The sequence below is a fragment of the Leguminivora glycinivorella genome, chromosome 16 (genome assembly GCF_023078275.1).
Source record: "Leguminivora glycinivorella isolate SPB_JAAS2020 chromosome 16, LegGlyc_1.1, whole genome shotgun sequence".
NCBI classification, from domain to species: domain Eukaryota; kingdom Metazoa; phylum Arthropoda; class Insecta; order Lepidoptera; family Tortricidae; genus Leguminivora; species Leguminivora glycinivorella.
The window spans coordinates 3,508,989-3,526,574 of NC_062986.1; the positions used below are offsets into that span (position 1 = coordinate 3,508,989).

At 41.0% G+C, this 17,586-nt stretch overlaps 1 protein-coding gene across 1 annotated transcript in view; it reads left to right on the forward strand.

Moving 5' to 3' along the window:
- Nucleotides 1-17,016, forward strand: part of LOC125234892 (phospholipid-transporting ATPase ABCA3-like) — a 62,475-nt gene extending 45,459 nt beyond the window's left edge. The window contains exons 15-28 of the mRNA XM_048141313.1: nucleotides 744-826; nucleotides 1,444-1,675; nucleotides 1,844-2,062; nucleotides 5,133-5,255; nucleotides 6,485-6,691; nucleotides 7,827-7,921; nucleotides 9,073-9,238; nucleotides 9,818-9,931; nucleotides 11,769-11,899; nucleotides 12,866-13,013; nucleotides 14,016-14,223; nucleotides 14,724-14,863; nucleotides 15,320-15,396; nucleotides 16,027-17,016. Of these exons, the coding sequence (XP_047997270.1) occupies nucleotides 744-826; nucleotides 1,444-1,675; nucleotides 1,844-2,062; nucleotides 5,133-5,255; nucleotides 6,485-6,691; nucleotides 7,827-7,921; nucleotides 9,073-9,238; nucleotides 9,818-9,931; nucleotides 11,769-11,899; nucleotides 12,866-13,013; nucleotides 14,016-14,223; nucleotides 14,724-14,863; nucleotides 15,320-15,396; nucleotides 16,027-16,284 (2,201 nt within the window). The 3' untranslated portion in view covers nucleotides 16,285-17,016. The remainder of the gene's footprint in view (nucleotides 1-743; nucleotides 827-1,443; nucleotides 1,676-1,843; nucleotides 2,063-5,132; nucleotides 5,256-6,484; nucleotides 6,692-7,826; nucleotides 7,922-9,072; nucleotides 9,239-9,817; nucleotides 9,932-11,768; nucleotides 11,900-12,865; nucleotides 13,014-14,015; nucleotides 14,224-14,723; nucleotides 14,864-15,319; nucleotides 15,397-16,026) is intronic.
- Nucleotides 17,017-17,586: the final 570 nt, after the last annotated feature.

The window sequence follows — 17,586 nt, forward strand, 5'->3', positions numbered from 1 at the left end:
ATGCCATTCGGCTACGGGGCCTGGTGTCCATGTTCTTCACGCTTCGTATGTGTTCCGACAACCTCGTGGAGACATTCCTTCCAGTCTCGCCGACATACGCTCTACCACAGTCACAAGGTATCTCGTATACCCCCGGGCTACCCAGTGGGTCCTTATCTTTAGGAGAGCGCAGCACCTGCCTTACCTTTGTGTGGGGGCGGAAAATTGAACAGGGGCCTCCGAATTGGCCCGAAACATGTCGCAGCAATAGCGATATAATAACGTGAGTACAACCGTATCTCAATTAATTAATACAAAATTTGTTAAGTTTTACAAGGAAGCAAAGTAGTTGTTTAATCGAAAGTGCCAATATTACGTAAGCAAGCGAAAGATTTCCATATTGGACCGCGTGAACACGGGGGCGGTAAAAACTCAGATGAATCGTTGAGTCTGGACATGTACGCCACACGTCCGCAGCGTCGCGTGTTCGTCAAGGAAGTCGACCGCGCTTTGCACACGGCGTACGATGGGGTAGGTACGCTTTGAGGAGGTGTCCGATGTTGATAATGGTAACTTAAACTACTTTTATCTAAAATTTATCTTTGTAAAGTTCTTGTTTAACCGCACGTGCCAGTACATATTGAAACCCAAGCATGGTTCTCGAACACCATTAGATCTTCATTAAGGTCAAATTTCAATTTTGAAAGCTTACAATAATTAGCCGCATTCATTGAAAATATATCTTAAGGTAATTTTTTTTTCAGCCGTTTTTCGGACCCGCCGAGAGAACCAGCAAATAGAAAAAAAATATCTGTTCGGGATCGAGCTCAGAAACGCCAGCGCCAAGGTATGAACAACTTAGCACTTATAATTTAAAAAAAATACACACAAATATAGGTACAATAGAAATTCATGAGCCATGTTTATTTATTGAAGGCGTATACTTGTAGACAAAGACAATCAAAGTAGTTTGATCCTCAGTTCCTCATGCACATGATCACACAAATAAATGCCCTTTTTTTTATATACTACGTCGGTGGCAAACAAGCATACGGCCCGCCTGATGTAAAGCGGTCACCGTAACCTATGGACGCCTGCAACTCAAACAGTGTCACAAGCGCGTTGCCCCTCCATTAGAAACTTGTACACTCCCTTTTGCTGTGTAAGTACACAGCAAAAAGGAATGTACAAGTTCTAAGGAGGGTTCAGGTTGCCGACGACTCAAAGGACAATAGACGGAACAAGTTAGTTCCGTAAGTCCTCCCGTCATCAGCACACCGCACCCTCGTTGAGCTCTGACAGTGGCAGCCTTACTCACCGGCAGGAACACAACACTATGAGTAGGGTCTAGTGCTATTACCCTTACCGGGATTTAAATCCTGGACCGGCTTAATAGGCAGGGTCGCTTCCTTACTTGGCCAGATCCGTCGTCAATATTACATAACTGTTCATATCTTTCCTCAGGCTATTTACTCGCCATCGGTGCGTCACGGGGCATCAGCCGCGCTGAACGCGTTAAGCAACTTACTGGCCGGACGATCTTCTGGACCGCTTCGCGTGGGCGCGCGCGTAAATCGCACGATAATCGTGCGCAGTCACCCTTTGCGTGGAGCCTATGTTATGTATGATGAGAATACGCTACGCTGGGCTAAGATGGACACGAATGTATGGATGTGGAGCAGTTTCATGAGTTTGAGTGAGATCATTTTTCAGTCCGACCTTGCTTAGGAGTTTATAAAAATAATATCGTCACTGCCTTGAAAAAACTTGTTGTTAATTAACAATTCGTCGTGTCGTATCAGGGTCTTGCATTTTCCCTCTTCTGTCATTTATAGTTCATGGTATATTGCCACTTTTTTTCTAGTTTTATGCAGTTACGTGAGCTCATTCGTCCGGTTACCTACCATCGAGCGGACAACAGGCACTCGGCACGCCTACATTATGGCGGGCACGCCGCGTTGGCTCCACTGGCTCGTCTTGTATGTGGGACATGCCAGCCACGCACTGATCCTCATAATATTGATCGTGCTGTTTGCTTATTTGTTGGACAAAGATCACACATTTAACCAGGCCGGATTTGCCGGTAAGGCATTATTTTATGACGCTAAAGTTTGTTAGTAACATTATTCCTACAAGCGCAGGGCCGCCAGGCTTTCCTAATTTTTCCAAGGATTAAACTTATCACGTAAGAAAAAGTCAAGAGTCATGGAGAGATTTGCGATGTCCGGCGTGGCTTCCGTAGCTCAATTGGTTAAGAGCCTTGCACGGATTGCAAATGATGCGGGTTCAAGTCCCGCCGGAAGCGTAAATTTTTCCATTTTTTCCTTTAATATAAAAATGTTTAGAATCGTTAGCAGACGTTTCTGCTTGTTAAAAAATAAATTTAAAGTCAAGAGTGTTTTTCTACCCCTTTAAAGCAGCGGGTAAAATATACTTCCGGCAGAATGGGTCTATCATTGACCAACATACATAAAATCCAGCTTTGTGAATTTAAAGAAAAGCATATTTTTTCCTACAGATGCACTTAATTAGTGCGAAAAGATTTGCCTTCGTATTGTTACGGAAACGTACGAACGTGTCATGCTATTTCAGTCAGTGTCACTGTCAGTATGAGTACAAGATGTAAGTAATGTCTTTGACTGAACTAACGTGACAAATACGAACGATTCCGGAAAAATACGAAGTTTGCACTACATCTCTGTTTATGCTTAATTTTGATGTCCAGATTGATTAATTCCTACGGTAAGCTCAAGAAATCTTGTAAATTGTATTATATAGGCTAGTTTCCTACTAGTCAAGTCAGTTTCTTATTAAGAACTGTCAAAACGATTTGCTAATATATGGAATTACCAGGGAGCGTACTTTTCGTGCCGATGACATCAATTTGACGTCACGCTCCATATAGGATGATCACAAATTGTTTTATTGTAAATTATTAATCATTAATTATTTTAAGTTATGAATTTATTTGCATGGTAATGAATGCAAGAAGGATGGTGTGCTTTACGTTAGAGAGGAATTCTCTTTTCTACGTATTTATTGTAATGTGTTTTAATTAAATTTATTTATAAAAACAAATCATATCATTTTGCTGCAATCTTCTTTAGTGAATGTTAAGTTTTCGCCCAAAATGCATACGAAATCGTAGAAATTTGTTTGATATAACTAAAATATTGTAACTCATGACTAAAATAAAATTAAGGGGGAAAAATCACTACCATGGGTGGAATTTCCAATATGTCTTGGAATTCCAGTAACTATTTAAGACGTAATATTTTCACGGTAGTAGTCGCTAGGAGTACCATTGATCTATATAGTGTATCTATGACTGGGGATGAGCTTTTGGTAGCTGTTGGTAGAGCCCTGGAGTATCAATCCAGTAGCCGTGAGTTCAAGTCCCACCCATGGTAGTGATTTTTCCCCCTGAAATTAATTTTCAGTTTATAATATTTTAGTAATATCAAACATATTTCGTAAGCAATTTTGGAGAAAACTTAACATTCACTAAAGAAAATTGCAGTAAAGGACCAACTTTCGTGATGGATCACGCGAAACCTATAAGTGCTAGAACTAAAGTGTCAATGAACGATTTGTAGTAAATTTATCAAGGATTACTTTTTTCCTACACGCTTTTTCTGTATCTACAACGGTTTTGTCAGAAATCGCGAAAAACCGCATTTTCGGCTATTTAAGGGGGGGGGAAAGGGGTGACGCAGAGGGGGGAGGGATGGGGAGGGTTGATGAAAAATAACTTCGGCCTGTAATGTACATATCCCTATCAAAAAAAATCTTCCATTAATTATGCCAACATTTTCATACATAACTTTCCAGAAGCAACGGACTATTTATGTTATCTTTCTCTGTGACTCATTAAATGGAAATTACGTTTAAACATAACTACTGTCCGTATTTTTCTTCTATTTATGTGGTGCTTTATTTCGTGCACTGCATAATAGTACATTACATCAGAGGCCGGGAAAATGAGGATTTCCGGCCAAGTGGGGATAGGGATACGAGGCCGGGAATCCGTTTTCACGCCGAGGCATGTATAGTGCTTTTCTCAAACATACAATGAAATAAAAAAAAATGCTCTAAAGGACAATATTTTATAAAAAAAGTTACTTTGCAGGCCTAGGCCTAAAAAATAATATGAAATCCCTTTACAGTCCTCTCGAGTTGTTGCGCCCAAAAAGCGATACTTCCCAGCCCATTTTGAGGAACGTAAGGCACTGGTCCCACGGCGAGCTAGCAAACTATGAGCTATCGGCTATTTGTGCGACAAAAGATAGTCGCTCCCGTGTAAATAAAAGTGACAGATGTATGTATAGTGCTTTTCTCAAACATACAATGAAATAAAAAAAAATGCTCTAAAGGACAATATTTTATAAAAAAAGTTACTTTGCAGGCCTAGGCCTAAAAAAATAATATGAAATCCCTTTACAGTCCTCTCGAGTTGTTGCGCCCAAAAAGCGATACTTCCCAGCCCATTTTGAGGAACGTAAGGCACTGGTCCCACGGCGAGCTAGCAAACTATGAGCTATCGGCTATTTGTGCGACAAAAGATAGTCGCTCCCGTGTAAATAAAAGTGACAGATGTATTGCCTATTAGGCTGAGCTATTGACTATTTTATAGTTCATCGCTCAGCTATAATACATCTCTTTCTTTCGTTTACACGGCAACGACTATCTTTTGTCGCATGAATAGCCGATATAGCTTATCGCTTTACTAGCTAGTGGTGGGACCAGTGCCTAAAGACAATATTTCATTGCATGTTTGAGAAAAATATTTTATTTTAAGTATGTGGAAACTAGCCTATTGTAATATATACCTGGCATTGTAATATGGCGACCGGTTTGGCGTAGTTGGTAGTGGTATATTATATATCGTCACTACTTTAAAAAAAACTTGTATCTTTATCTGTCAATGAAAAGAAAATTGTAGTAAGTATGTATGGAATGCATATAGACTTACTGCGTTTTAACTTTGAGGAACAGCGTGAGATACGAGATTTTTTAAAAGTAGTGACCATATATCGTTGTGTGAGTAGTTGAGTACCCACAACACAAGCCTTCTTGAGCTTACCGTGGTGATCTGTGTAAGAATGTCCTATAATATTTATTTATTTGTTGTTTATTTATACCTAATGTTTCAGTGGCTCTGTTCGTGTTGCTAGTATGGGGCGTGCTCGCCTACCTGAGTTTGGTTTACTTCATGAGCAACTTGTTTAAGATGACCACCAACACCACCATCCTCTTTATACTTGTCATGGCTTGCAGTTAGTAATATTTTTATTATAAAGTGAAACTTCTAATGAAATGAAATGAAATTATTTATTGCCGGAAATACATTCCATAGATTATTACTAACATTAACATAATAAATAAATTAAAATGCGACTTCCAACTGACAGTTACGTTAAGCGTTTAACGCTACCATGGAGGGGTTATGAAAGCACTGCAGTACCAGGGTTCCAGAACCGAAAGGTGGTAAGGCGGGGTTAGACAGCCGTCGGTACACAGAACAGATTAGTTAATATAATTGTAAATATTACCAAAGACATAATTATATAACTCCATCGTAGACAGATAAAGTCTAAGAAAAAAACGTACCTCAGTACCATACAGAAAAACCGGCCAAGAGCGTGTCGGGCCACGCTCAGTGTAGGGTTCCGTAGTTTTCAAAAACTACTGAACCTATCAAGTTCAAAACAATTTTCCTAGAAAGTCTTTATAAAGTTCTACTTTTGTGATTTTTTTCATATTTATTAAACATATGGTTCAAAAGTTAGAGGGGGGGGACGCACTTTTTTTTCCTTTAGAAGCGATTATTTCCGAAAATATTAATATTATCAAAAAACGATCTCAGTAAAGTTTATTCATTTTTATATACCTATCCAACAATATATCACACGTTGGAGTTGGAATGAAAAAAAATATCAGCCCCGACTTTACATGTAGGGGGGGGGGTACCCTAATACAACATTTTTTGCCATTTTTTATTTTTGCACTTTGTCGGCGTGATTGATATACATATTGGTACCAAATTTCAGCTTTCTAGTGCTAACGGTTAGGTACTGACGGACGGACAGACAGACATGGCGAAACTATAAGGGTTCCTAGTTGACTACGGAACCCTAAAAAGGTACGGTGACCTAGATGGCGTTACACCTTGGGGGGGGGGGGGGGGACGCTCAGCTAGATTGCGCTAATTAATGTTTGACATTTTAACACATTCAAGCTAATACATAAACTTTAAGCGATAATCTACATTCAAAATGTGAAAAAAGTAAATTATTAGACAGATTTTATGCTTAATTGTTGTCACAAAACTGACAGCGAGTTAATTTTTGTTAATAACTTACGCTAATTAGAGGGGGGCCCAAATTCTGAAAATGCCCATACATATCAAGTAAAGGATGGGTCAAATTGTCAAAACTGAGGTTCAAACTGTGGTCGAGAGAGAGACAATGAGATCTGTTTCATTCTAACTTTGTTCATTTTGCAGCTACGTGGTCGTCAGCGGTGAAAGAGTCCTCGACGGTTGTATACACGATTATGTACATTCCTTACTTCTTGTTCCCACCGCACGCCCTCGCAGTCGGGGTGTCGAATACAGCGACCGTGGCGCAAATGAATGGTTTCTGCAACTTGAACAGAGACAAGTGTCCCGCACTGGCTGGGCCGGGAAAGTTTAAAGCGGAAAAATGCTGCCGTAAGTGTGTTTTCACATTTGGCACTAGTCCCACCAAGAGCGAAACTTAAACGATGAGCTACTTATCGGTGGTTCCCATTCTAACAACGGACTCTTAGACGCACGGCCGGTTTCCATCCTTACTTGGTAAATATTCCGCGAAGCGCTTTGCTTCTTATTTTTTTATGCGCACGGCCAATGAGTGGAATTCCTTGCCAGCGACTATATTTCCGAGCTCATATAACCTGGCTACCTTCAAATCAAGAGTGAACAGGCATCTTCTGGGCGAGCTCGGCTACGGAAACGTACGAACGTGTCATGCTATTTCAGTCAGTCTCAGTACAAGACGTACAGTCAGCAGCAGGAGGTCCGTAGCGGGCAAGGTGTTCAAAATGAACTTGATACGATCTTATTTTTAAGGCAATAACAGCGTATTTAGATCATTGTGAACACCTTGCCCGTTACGGAACTTCTGCTGCTGACTGTACTGACATTGATTGAATTAGCATGACAAATACGAACGTTTCCGGAAAAATACGAAGGAAACCCTTTTCGCACTACATCTGTAGTTGTATTATACTATGGGCACACCTCGGACACTGGCGGTCAAATATATGAAAGAGGCGCGTTCCTAGCACACAGTCTAAGCTCGTGTAGGTGAACGCGTACTATGCTTGTATGAGTGACATATGACAGGTCGACTGTTCGCGTTTTTGACAGGCGGTAACTGTGAGGTAACCGAGAGGGGGTGGGCGGCACTTTCAGCGGGGAGCGGAAGTGGCCATACTGTACGATAGTACTCTTTATTATACTGTGCTATGGGGTAGAACGACACCTTTGTCAGTTGTCATTGTTGTCAAACTGAAGAATTAAATTCTGTGCCTAAGTGTTCGATTCGGCGGGGCGTGCAACGGGGGCGAGCGTGCGTCTACCCTATGAAACGTCGACTCAGGAGTCAGGACACTTGTATCAATCAATCAATCAATCAAAATATTTATTCGTAATAAACTTAAAAACTACACATTATGCATTAATGAACTTCAATTGTTTTAAAAGCACGCCGCAACCCCGCCCGCTACACGCCCAATAGGAGCGTGCACTAGTTCAGCCATATACTTACACTAATTGTAATGATGTTTGCGTTTTGTGTCGATAGAGTCCCGCGCAGGCTCGGAGCCGTTTTGCTATTGGGGAATGAGTGCCGCCGGCACCCCGATGCTCGTTCTCATTTGGCAACTGTTCGCGTACTATGTAAGTATTCTATTCCTAAGTATCATACATGCTAGTAGACATTCATAAATACATATAAGCAGGAAAAAATGTTGTGTTTATTCTGCCACATCTATGGCATACGACCATACGAGCAATCAATAACAGCAATAGGCTACTTGCCTCCTAGTCAATTCAGCTTCTTTTTAAGAACTGTCAAAACGAATTTGAACGTCATGGTCAACTGAGTTACTTTATATATTTCTACCTGACTTATTATTATTAAATATAAATTGGATTTAAAAATAACTTCTGTCCATGTTTTTCTTATAATTATCTGATGCTTTTATTTCGTGCACGGTATAAAATATTTTATTTTAACTTTAGTCAAGTTCCCTATTGTAAATTTGTCGTGGAAACGATGACAGGGAGGGAGAAACATCAGTGTGCATTTGTGCAATCTTCTAGGGGCTAGATTTTGTAAATGCCGACCGATGCGGTGATAGAAAGAGGTTGTTGGAATCATGTCAAACCGTAACACACACAAGAAGGTAAAGTCTCTCCTTTGAGACTTGACGTAGCCAGTCCACATTTGACGAGTCTGTCTGTCTGTAGCATCGTAGCTCCCGAATGGATGAACTGATATAGATTTAGTTTTTTTTTTTATTTGAAAGCTGAATTAGTCGGGAGTATGCTTAGCCATGTTTGATGAAAATCGGTCCACTATGTCGGGGTTTTTTTCATAATTTTAATTTTGTGGTTAGGTTATTGAAAGTCGCCATTCTACTATGGGCGGGTATTGGAGCTAACGATGCCAATGATGCTGGGTTCGAATCCCAGCCAGAGAATTTATTTGATGTATTTTTTTTCTAAAGTCCAAGAAATGAGGCAGATCAATTAAATATTCTCAGTATCGAATAGGCTACTAGTAGCTTGCCTTCTAGTCAAATCAGCTTCTTTTTAAGAACTGTCAAAACGAATTTGAACGACTTGTTAATATGGAATTAATATGAAATCGAATTCAGTGACGTTACGGTCAACTCAGTTACTTTATTTATTTCTACCTGACTTAATAAATAGAAATTGTACTTAAAAATGTCTTCTGTTCATGTTTTTCTTATCTGATGCTTTATTTCGTGCATTGTATAAAATATTTTATTTTAACTACAGTCAAGTTCCCTATTCACTTGTAGATGCTGACATACGTAGTGGACGACGCCATGGTAGGGCGTCTGAGAAGCATGTTGACGGGCACGGTGCTCGGCCGACTGATATCCAAGTCTAAACCGCCGGAGCCCCGGTTTAATGATGCCGCGGTCCAGGCTGAGGCGGCCTACGTCCAGAATACTATTAATCAAAGTGAGTACTACTGGGAAAATATAAAAAAATACCTTCCAATAAAATTATTATAATTATTCTGATATACATATATATATATATATATATATATATATATATATATATATATATATATATATATATATATCCGAGGTCTTTAATTGAGAGTAACGGCGTAGACGTCGCATCAAACCGATAGATAGACTGAAACTTTGTCATTCATTTTTGACGTATCAAATGAGCCTTTACCAGTAGGTGTGCAGATTTTTTTTTTCAAAACACATACTTACTTAATTATTTCGCCTCTTAACCATATAGGCGCACACCTCGGACACTAGCGATCAAATATATGAAAGAGACGCGTTCCTAGCACACAGTCTAAGCTCGTGTAGGTGAACGCGTACTATGCTTGTATGAGTAGAATATGACAGGTCGACTGTTCGCGTTTTGACAGGCGGTAACTGTGGGGTACCGAGGAGGGGGGCGGGACTTCCAGCGGGGAGCAGGAGTGGCTTTACTCATACTCATACTCATACTCATTTATTATACTGTGATACATGTCACCATATGCATCGGTTCACTCTCGTTCTCGACTTGCAGCTAAAGACGAAATAACAGACGCTGTCCTAGTCTGTAAAGTTCAGAAGAGCTACCCCAAACTTCTACGTCCTCCATTCCATGCTGTTAAGGGCATCAGTTTCTCTGTCAAGAAAGGTGAGTACTAGCAAAGACATATATTGTAACTCCGTATAGACAGATAAAGTCTAAGAAAAAAAACGTACCTCAGTACCATGCAGAAAAAGGTACGGTAGCCTAGATGGCATTACACTTTTGGGGTACGCTCAGCTAGATGGCGCTAATATTAATATTTGACATTTTGAATATGGGCCAAATTGTCAAAACTGAGGTTCAAAAGTTTTAAGCCTGTGTCAAGAGATGGCAGGCTATGAACTGTGATTACACATTTTACTTCGACAGTAACTCTCTATAACACTCGATCCTCTTTGGTACTAGTCAAATGCTTACTGGCTGATATTTACAGGTCAAAAATGGACAGGAATAGGGTTGCAAAAAAACGGTTTTTTTTTCTGGCTTGAAAAAAAACCGTGAAAAAAAACAGTTTTTTTTCTGGAGTATGTTTTTTTTCTAAAGTACGAAATCTCAAAACTTGCAAAGTAGTTAATACTTTTATACGGTTTTTAGACTTAATGTTAACTATTAAACGAATTTAATCAAATAACTTTAATTTCTGGTCTTATAAAAGTAACATTTACGAAATCTGTAGTTGGTAGTTATCACTATTTACTGTTGGCAACACCACCGCCTCTCCACGCTACACGCAGCATCTGGGATTCCCCAATAAACGTTTGTATACTGAATGTTAATTGAATTAAAATGTACGTTATTGTTATTGAAACACGTTACAACTCACGAAAAACCGTTACTGTCGTATTATTTGTTTTTTTTTTTTTTTAATCTTATTTATTTTATAAGCCATACATCTAGTTTGATTAAGTCGGCTTAAAAATAACAAACTTTAGGTATTACCTAAATCAACAGTTATTGAAATTACATTTTAAACGTTGGTTTAACAGGATAATTAACTAAGGATTACTTTTATAATATTCAAATCTAAGGTCTAGTGACTGTATCATGAAACTCAAAAATCTACCACTATATTTAGTAGTGAATTCTGAGCTCAAGATTTGATGAAAGAAGAAGAGGAGTTCCCCCGCAGAGCACTGAGTTTCCTTTAAGAGGTCCAGCCTTGGTTGTTCGTTGATTGTACACTCGAGAACTAAGTGGAGGAGGTCCTCCTCTTGTTCATCTGAAAAAAAAACCATATTTAGAAAAAAAAACCATGGTGCTCGGTTTTTTCATGTTTTTTTTCATAATTCTGAAAAAAAAAACATTTGGTTTTTTTTCTATTTGCAACCCTAGACAGGAAGCCTTATCAGTGTGTAATTAATTTGATTCGCAGTTCAGATGTAATGCAAGTGTTTTTTTTGGGTTTATTTTGAAAATGTTTTGTCAACTAGGAACCCTTATAGTTTCGCCATGTCTGTCCGTCCGTCCGCGGATAATCTCAGTGACTGTTAGCACTAGAAAGCTGAAATTTGGTACCATTATGTAAGTAAGTATATCAACCACGCCGACAAAGTGGTAAAATAAAAAGTGGAAAAAACGTTTTATTAGGGATACCTCATACGCGTAAAGTGGGCAGCGCGACAGCGGTGAGCGGCAGCCATACGTGCGAATGAAAAGTCCCATCGCTGTGTCTCGCAGTCTCGCTCCAATGTATGGCCGCCGCTCACCGCTGTCGCGCTTAGACCAATGTCGTGGCCGGGCCGTTCGGGCGCGAGTAGACGGTGCCGTCTCCACGCCGCCGCCGCACCTTTGCGCATAACGAGACGTATCAAAACCCTCCGCCGCGACGTCACCGCATCACTGCCGCATTTGAAGGTGCCGCAACGGCGCGGAGGCGGCACCCTCGGGCGGACCATATGTGCAGACAAGGAACACCAGAAATAATTGGGAACGTTATACCTAGATGAGTGCTTCGGTCTGCTTGGAGTGAACGGAGCGGGCAAGAGCACGACTTTCGGACTGCTTACGGGTCAAATGGCCTTGACGGGAGGCAAGCTGTTCGCAAACGGGTACCGCTCTACTGAACGTAGCAAGGTACGTCCTCGTTAGAACATTACAATACCTACAACAGACTCGTATCGTAGGTATTATTGATATTTGTAATGGTGAGTGGACGCTCGGAGCGGATAGTTCGGCGGGGCATAAAGTGGGACGGGCGAGCGTGCGTCCATACTACGCAGCATCGCCTCAGGACACTGGTATGAGCTTCAATTTTTTGATATGCACGCCGCACGCCCCGCCCCGCTGCCCAATATGAGCACCGTGCGCTCAGGCCGCGGTCGTTTTCACCCGCCGCCCGCGGCCTTTTCGCGCGCCTCGTGCGGCGTCCGTCCGCCGCCCGCTGGCCGCTGCGTCTATAGTTATTTTGAAGCATTGCGGCGGGTGGACGCTGGCTCAATATGGAGAAATTCACCAAAGAAAAAGACGAACTTTTGATAGAATTAATCAAATGTATAGTATTTGGAAGGACGTTCGTTGGTGGATTCGTCAAACTTTGTTCAGTCAACCTTGACGACCTTGATGTTTTGACGACCGGTCTGGCGCAGTCGGTAGCACAAGCCTTCTTGAGCTTACCGTGGGCCTCAGTCAATCTGTGTAAGAATTGCCTAGTAGTACTGTCGAAAACTCCACCCGTGATAGCCGAAAATATTCCACTTTCAGTTCATTAACAGTATCATTTAAATGCCTAGTCACCAAAATATTGAAGCCACCCTCTGTTTGCCTAGCTTTATGTATATTGTTTTTCTTTTTCTTTTGATTCCTCAATATTATTAAAAATCCTCTTTCTCCTGAAGTCCACGTCCGTTCGCAAACAAACCCCCGGAAACTGCTGCGACTGGCCGCCGCGGCTACGTCCTCAAATCGACCAAACACCCGCTGTCGGCGGCGTCCTACGTCTTCCATCAGACGCTACACGCTGTGGGCGGCGGGTGAAAACGACCGTGGCCTTACACTAACTGTTGAACCATATCTACGTGTATCATATTTATTTCCCAACAGTACATGTCCACATTAAGCTACTGCCCGCAATTCGGCGGCGTCGATGGATTCCTGACGGGCCGTCAGAACCTCGTTCTGGTGCTGAAACTTCGTGGCTTGAAACCGGCCGATGCATCTAACGTGGCCGCTTCCTGGATCCATGAAGTCGGTTAGTGATTAGGGTTTCGTAGTCAACTAGGAACCCTTATAGTTTCGCCATGTCTGTCTGTCCGTCCGTCTGCGGATAATCTCAATGACCGTTAGCAATAGAAAGCTGAAATGGCGGAAGAGAGTGATTTTTCTTGTCATTTCAACTCTAACATGTAGGTAATATACCTATTGTATTGTATTTATTGTATATTCATTTGGGTTAGTATAAATGAATAGGAGATTACGTAAATCATTTTTATATTGTTAATTTTTCGGAAATAATCACTCCAAAAGATTAAAAAAATGAGCCCGGCCCTCTAACTTTTAAACCGTAAGTTAACAAATATTACGCGGCGACCGGTCTGGCGTAGTTGGTAGTGACCCTGCCTGCTAAGCCGCGGTCCCGGGTTCGAATCCCGGTAAGGGCATGTATTTGTGTGATGAGCACAGATATTTGTTCCTGAGTCATGGATGTTTTCTATGTATATAAGAATGTATTTATCTATATAAGTAAGTATATCGTCGCCTAGCACCCATAGTACAAGCTTTGCTTAGTTTGGGGCTAGGTTGATTTGTGTAAGGTGTCCCCCATTATTTATTTATTTATTTATTTATTTTATTACAAAAGTAGAACTTTATATCGACTTTCTAGGAAAATTATTTTAAACTTGATTGTTAAACCGTTTTTGAAAAAAATACGGGAAACTACGGAACTCTACATTGAACGTGACCCGACACGCTCTTGGCCGGTATTTTCTACTCTTTTAGCTAGATTCCGTAGAACATTTGGAGTCTCAAATGCAAAGAGTATTTTGTACAGTCAACCAATTGGAGCCACTCTACAACCATGTCAAAATGACAAGCAGTAAGAGATTTTTTACAACCTGATTTATAACGTCACTATGACATAGTTCCAGTGGCCTAGGGTTCCATTGGTTGACTGTACATTAGGCGTACCAGAAGCAAAATGGTGCATATTATAAGCGTCTAAACGCCAAAGGCAAGCTTTCATTTGCCGCAGATCTAACTCCGCACGCGGACAAAGTGGTGTCGTCATACAGCGGTGGTATGGCGCGACGACTGGCGGCAGCCGCGGCGCTGTGCCAGGCCTCTCACACCGCGGTCTTGGACGAGCCAACGGCAGGTGTAGACCCGATAGCACGCCGTCGGATGCATCAAGCACTGCTGAGAGCTAGGACGCAGAAGTCTATTATTGTAGCCTCACACAGGTCAGTGCTACAGCAGGACATGCATCAAAAATCTAGGGGCACTCTTGAGGAGCTTGGTAGTCTCTCTAAGTATTCGCAGGACATGCTAACGTCTGTGCACCGCGACATCTAAGGCGGCATTGAGGGCGTAGGCTCAAATCTTGAAAGTTTCAGCGTCTATTTTGACTAAGATTCCAAAAAGTAATGGCTAGGGCAGACCCTTTATAGAGGTTGTGAGCCATCGATCAATAATGTTATGCTTCCCGGGATCTCATTATATCATGCTTAAGATATTAATTTGCCCGCGAACTCTGACCTAATAGAGTTCAGTGATTGCCTGATGAATAATGAATATCAAGCGCTTGCGCTCATGATATAGCATGTTCAGGGCCCTATCACCATGTCGCATATAAAGCTAGAAGAGAGAGAAAATATGAGTTCGTTCGCTTACAGAGCTCAATAAATACCTATATTTAAATAACTCAAGCTTTCTCTCAATTCACCTTCTATTCTACCGACAGCATGGACGAGATGGAAGCTCTCTGCCATCGCATCGCCATCATGTCTGGCGGTGAACTACGCGCACTTGGCTCGGCTGCCACGCTGAAGATACAGCACGCTCAAGGGTACACTGTCGTCTTCAAACTGACCAGCGCGCAGGGTAAGCGAGACATTACGAAACGTCTTCTTGGTCGTATCCTCATATCTGAGAGACGCGGCGACTGTGGACACTTTTCACCAGTGCTCTCCACGCCACTCGATCCTGGGCCCGGTGCATGCTGGCCTGCAATGTGGTCTTTGTTACAGACGTTATTCTGTCTTAATATGAAACACCTTTTCACTAAGCTTTTAGTCCCTAGAGTAGTTGTAGTCAAGCTATTGCAAAAGTGAAAGTACAGCCTAGGGTGGATCCGGGGAAGGGGTGCTATGGGAAATAAGAACCGTCCTGGGGTTGGGGTAAATCTAGAACCTGACCTAGAACTAGTTGAGCACGTGAAGATCCGAACTATTCAATTCAGAGAATAATGGAAAATATCCGTTAGAGCGACTCTTTGAAAACATGTAAGGGCCAATTAACAGCGTCAGATGATGAATACCATTTTGTTGTGCCTTGCAGTAAACCCTGATGCTTTAAAGGAGTTTAAGGACCGGCTGGCTCTGCGCTTTGAATGTGAGCTGAAAGACCATCACCGGGTTAGTTTCATAGATATAGGTGCTGTCATTCACGGAGACGTGTGATGTGATGTGATCTGTAATGTTATACTTTTAAGGTTAGTTCGAATATTCCACGCGCCTTCGTGAATGAACAGATTAACACTACTATAGGGATTTTACAATTGAGTCAAACTTCTTCACGTCTTTCAATTAGATAGATGATGACTCACATGATCATAATTATAATTTATAATATCAGAATACTTATAATTTCCTTATTTTTTTTTGATTTTATTAAACTACGTCCAAACTGAAAAACCCGGAAGTTATATCGAAAACTGTGTGACTCAACCTTGTATCGAAGGTCAGTCTGCCTACTAAAGCGATTATTATACGAGTTTGAGTGGTAAGTCCGAAATTAACTATAAGGCGTTGAGTCACAGAAGGCCATCGATATGTTTATTGTAATTCTGCAGGCTGAATCATGTTTTGTGAATAATGTTGGTACCGTAAGCCGGTATATACCGTATAGCCGGTATAGCCGGTACCGTAAGCGGGTATGGCAAAAACCATATATTTTTGGTAATGCGTCATCACATCGCCAGTATCGGAAGCAAACGTGCACTGTTTCAAATTATTATATTTGTTGAAAACCGTGTTTAATTTCAGAACACGCTGCGTTACCACGTGAAAACCGTGCTCCCCTACAGCACGCTGTTCACGATGCTAGAAGATCATCGGAAACAGTTCTCGTCCCTGGTGGATGACTACACCGTCACGGATACCACGCTTGAAGAGGTGTTCCTCGCGCTCGCTAAAGAGGCCAAAATTACGCCACCCCAACCCAATAGCGAGGCGAAGGATGATAACAAAACTCCGCCTTCTAAAGACAGTAAAGACACCAAGCAATCCACATCCAAGGTTTAACCTGTTCCTCGCCATATCAAAAAGGTAATACAGATGTAGTGAGAAAAGATTTGCCTTCGTATTGTTACGGAAACATTTCGTACGTGTCAAGCTATTTCAGTCAGTGTCAGTACAAAATGTACATTAACTGAACTAGCATGACAAATACGAACTTTTCCGGAAAAATATGAAGGAAACCTTTTTCGCGATACATCTGTACGTTCGTATTTGTCATACGTTTGTACGTTTCCGTAAAAATACGAAGGAAAAGCTTTTCGCACTACGATGTAGCGTGCCATAGCAACAAATTGCACGTAAACACTAAACAACAGTCAACTCTGCCTTGTCAACTGAAGGTGTGTTTTAATTTGAATTTTTCGACTTGATATCAAGTCGTGGCGTGTGGGGCACGAAATGTTCTGACTTCATGTCAATGGCGGTGAAAAGGTTAAACAAAGACCAGTGATGCCTTTCGGTTGATTCTTGCTCCGGTCGACTCAGCATAGCTACGAGCAATTTAGATTTTTGCCCGAATCGACCCTGAACTGGTTTTGGTGGTCTGCTAGCTCTGATCTAGTTACATTACTTAATAATAATGGCGATTAACGCGCATTTGAGGCCTTCACAATTTACATTTTCAGTGTGCTCTTACAAGTTAAAAATATTTTTAGCATGACTTTTAATATTTACCTATAGTATGTAGTTTTTTTATATGATATATGTAAGTATGTGAGGAAATTAAACAAATCTATATACCAGTTTATAAATATTTTTATTATTTTTGTACCTATTAAAAACCTTTATTACCACTAATGTACTGTCAGCTGCAAAAGTGCATGGAGAAATCATTAATGAGTTCATTGATAAATTCGCCATGCACTTTTGCAGCTGATAGTACATAATTATGAGTAGGGAGACCTCCCTGTGTTTCAAGAGCCGAGTTTGTAGGGCCAATTGAAACCACACTTGCTCACAGGTCCAAGCTTCAGTTTCAATAATTATCAGCTAAACGTTAACAATATTTAAATTGGAATGTGACAAAATAATTGAAGCGTAGTTAGGTGGTTGGGTCTACAAAGTCATTTATAACCATTAGCCTAGGAACCATCCGGTCTTGCTACTACTGGGAAAATAACTTAATTCTATAACAGTACTTTTTATGTCACCAAAAATTAAGTTTGGTAATTTGAAATAGTTTTTTTAGTTAAGCCACCAAAATTTGTGACAAAAAACGTATAATAGAATAAAAAAAATATTATTTTAATTCACTAAAAATCAGGCGAAAATGGAATCAGGACTTTTGTTTTAAATTCGACTACTTTA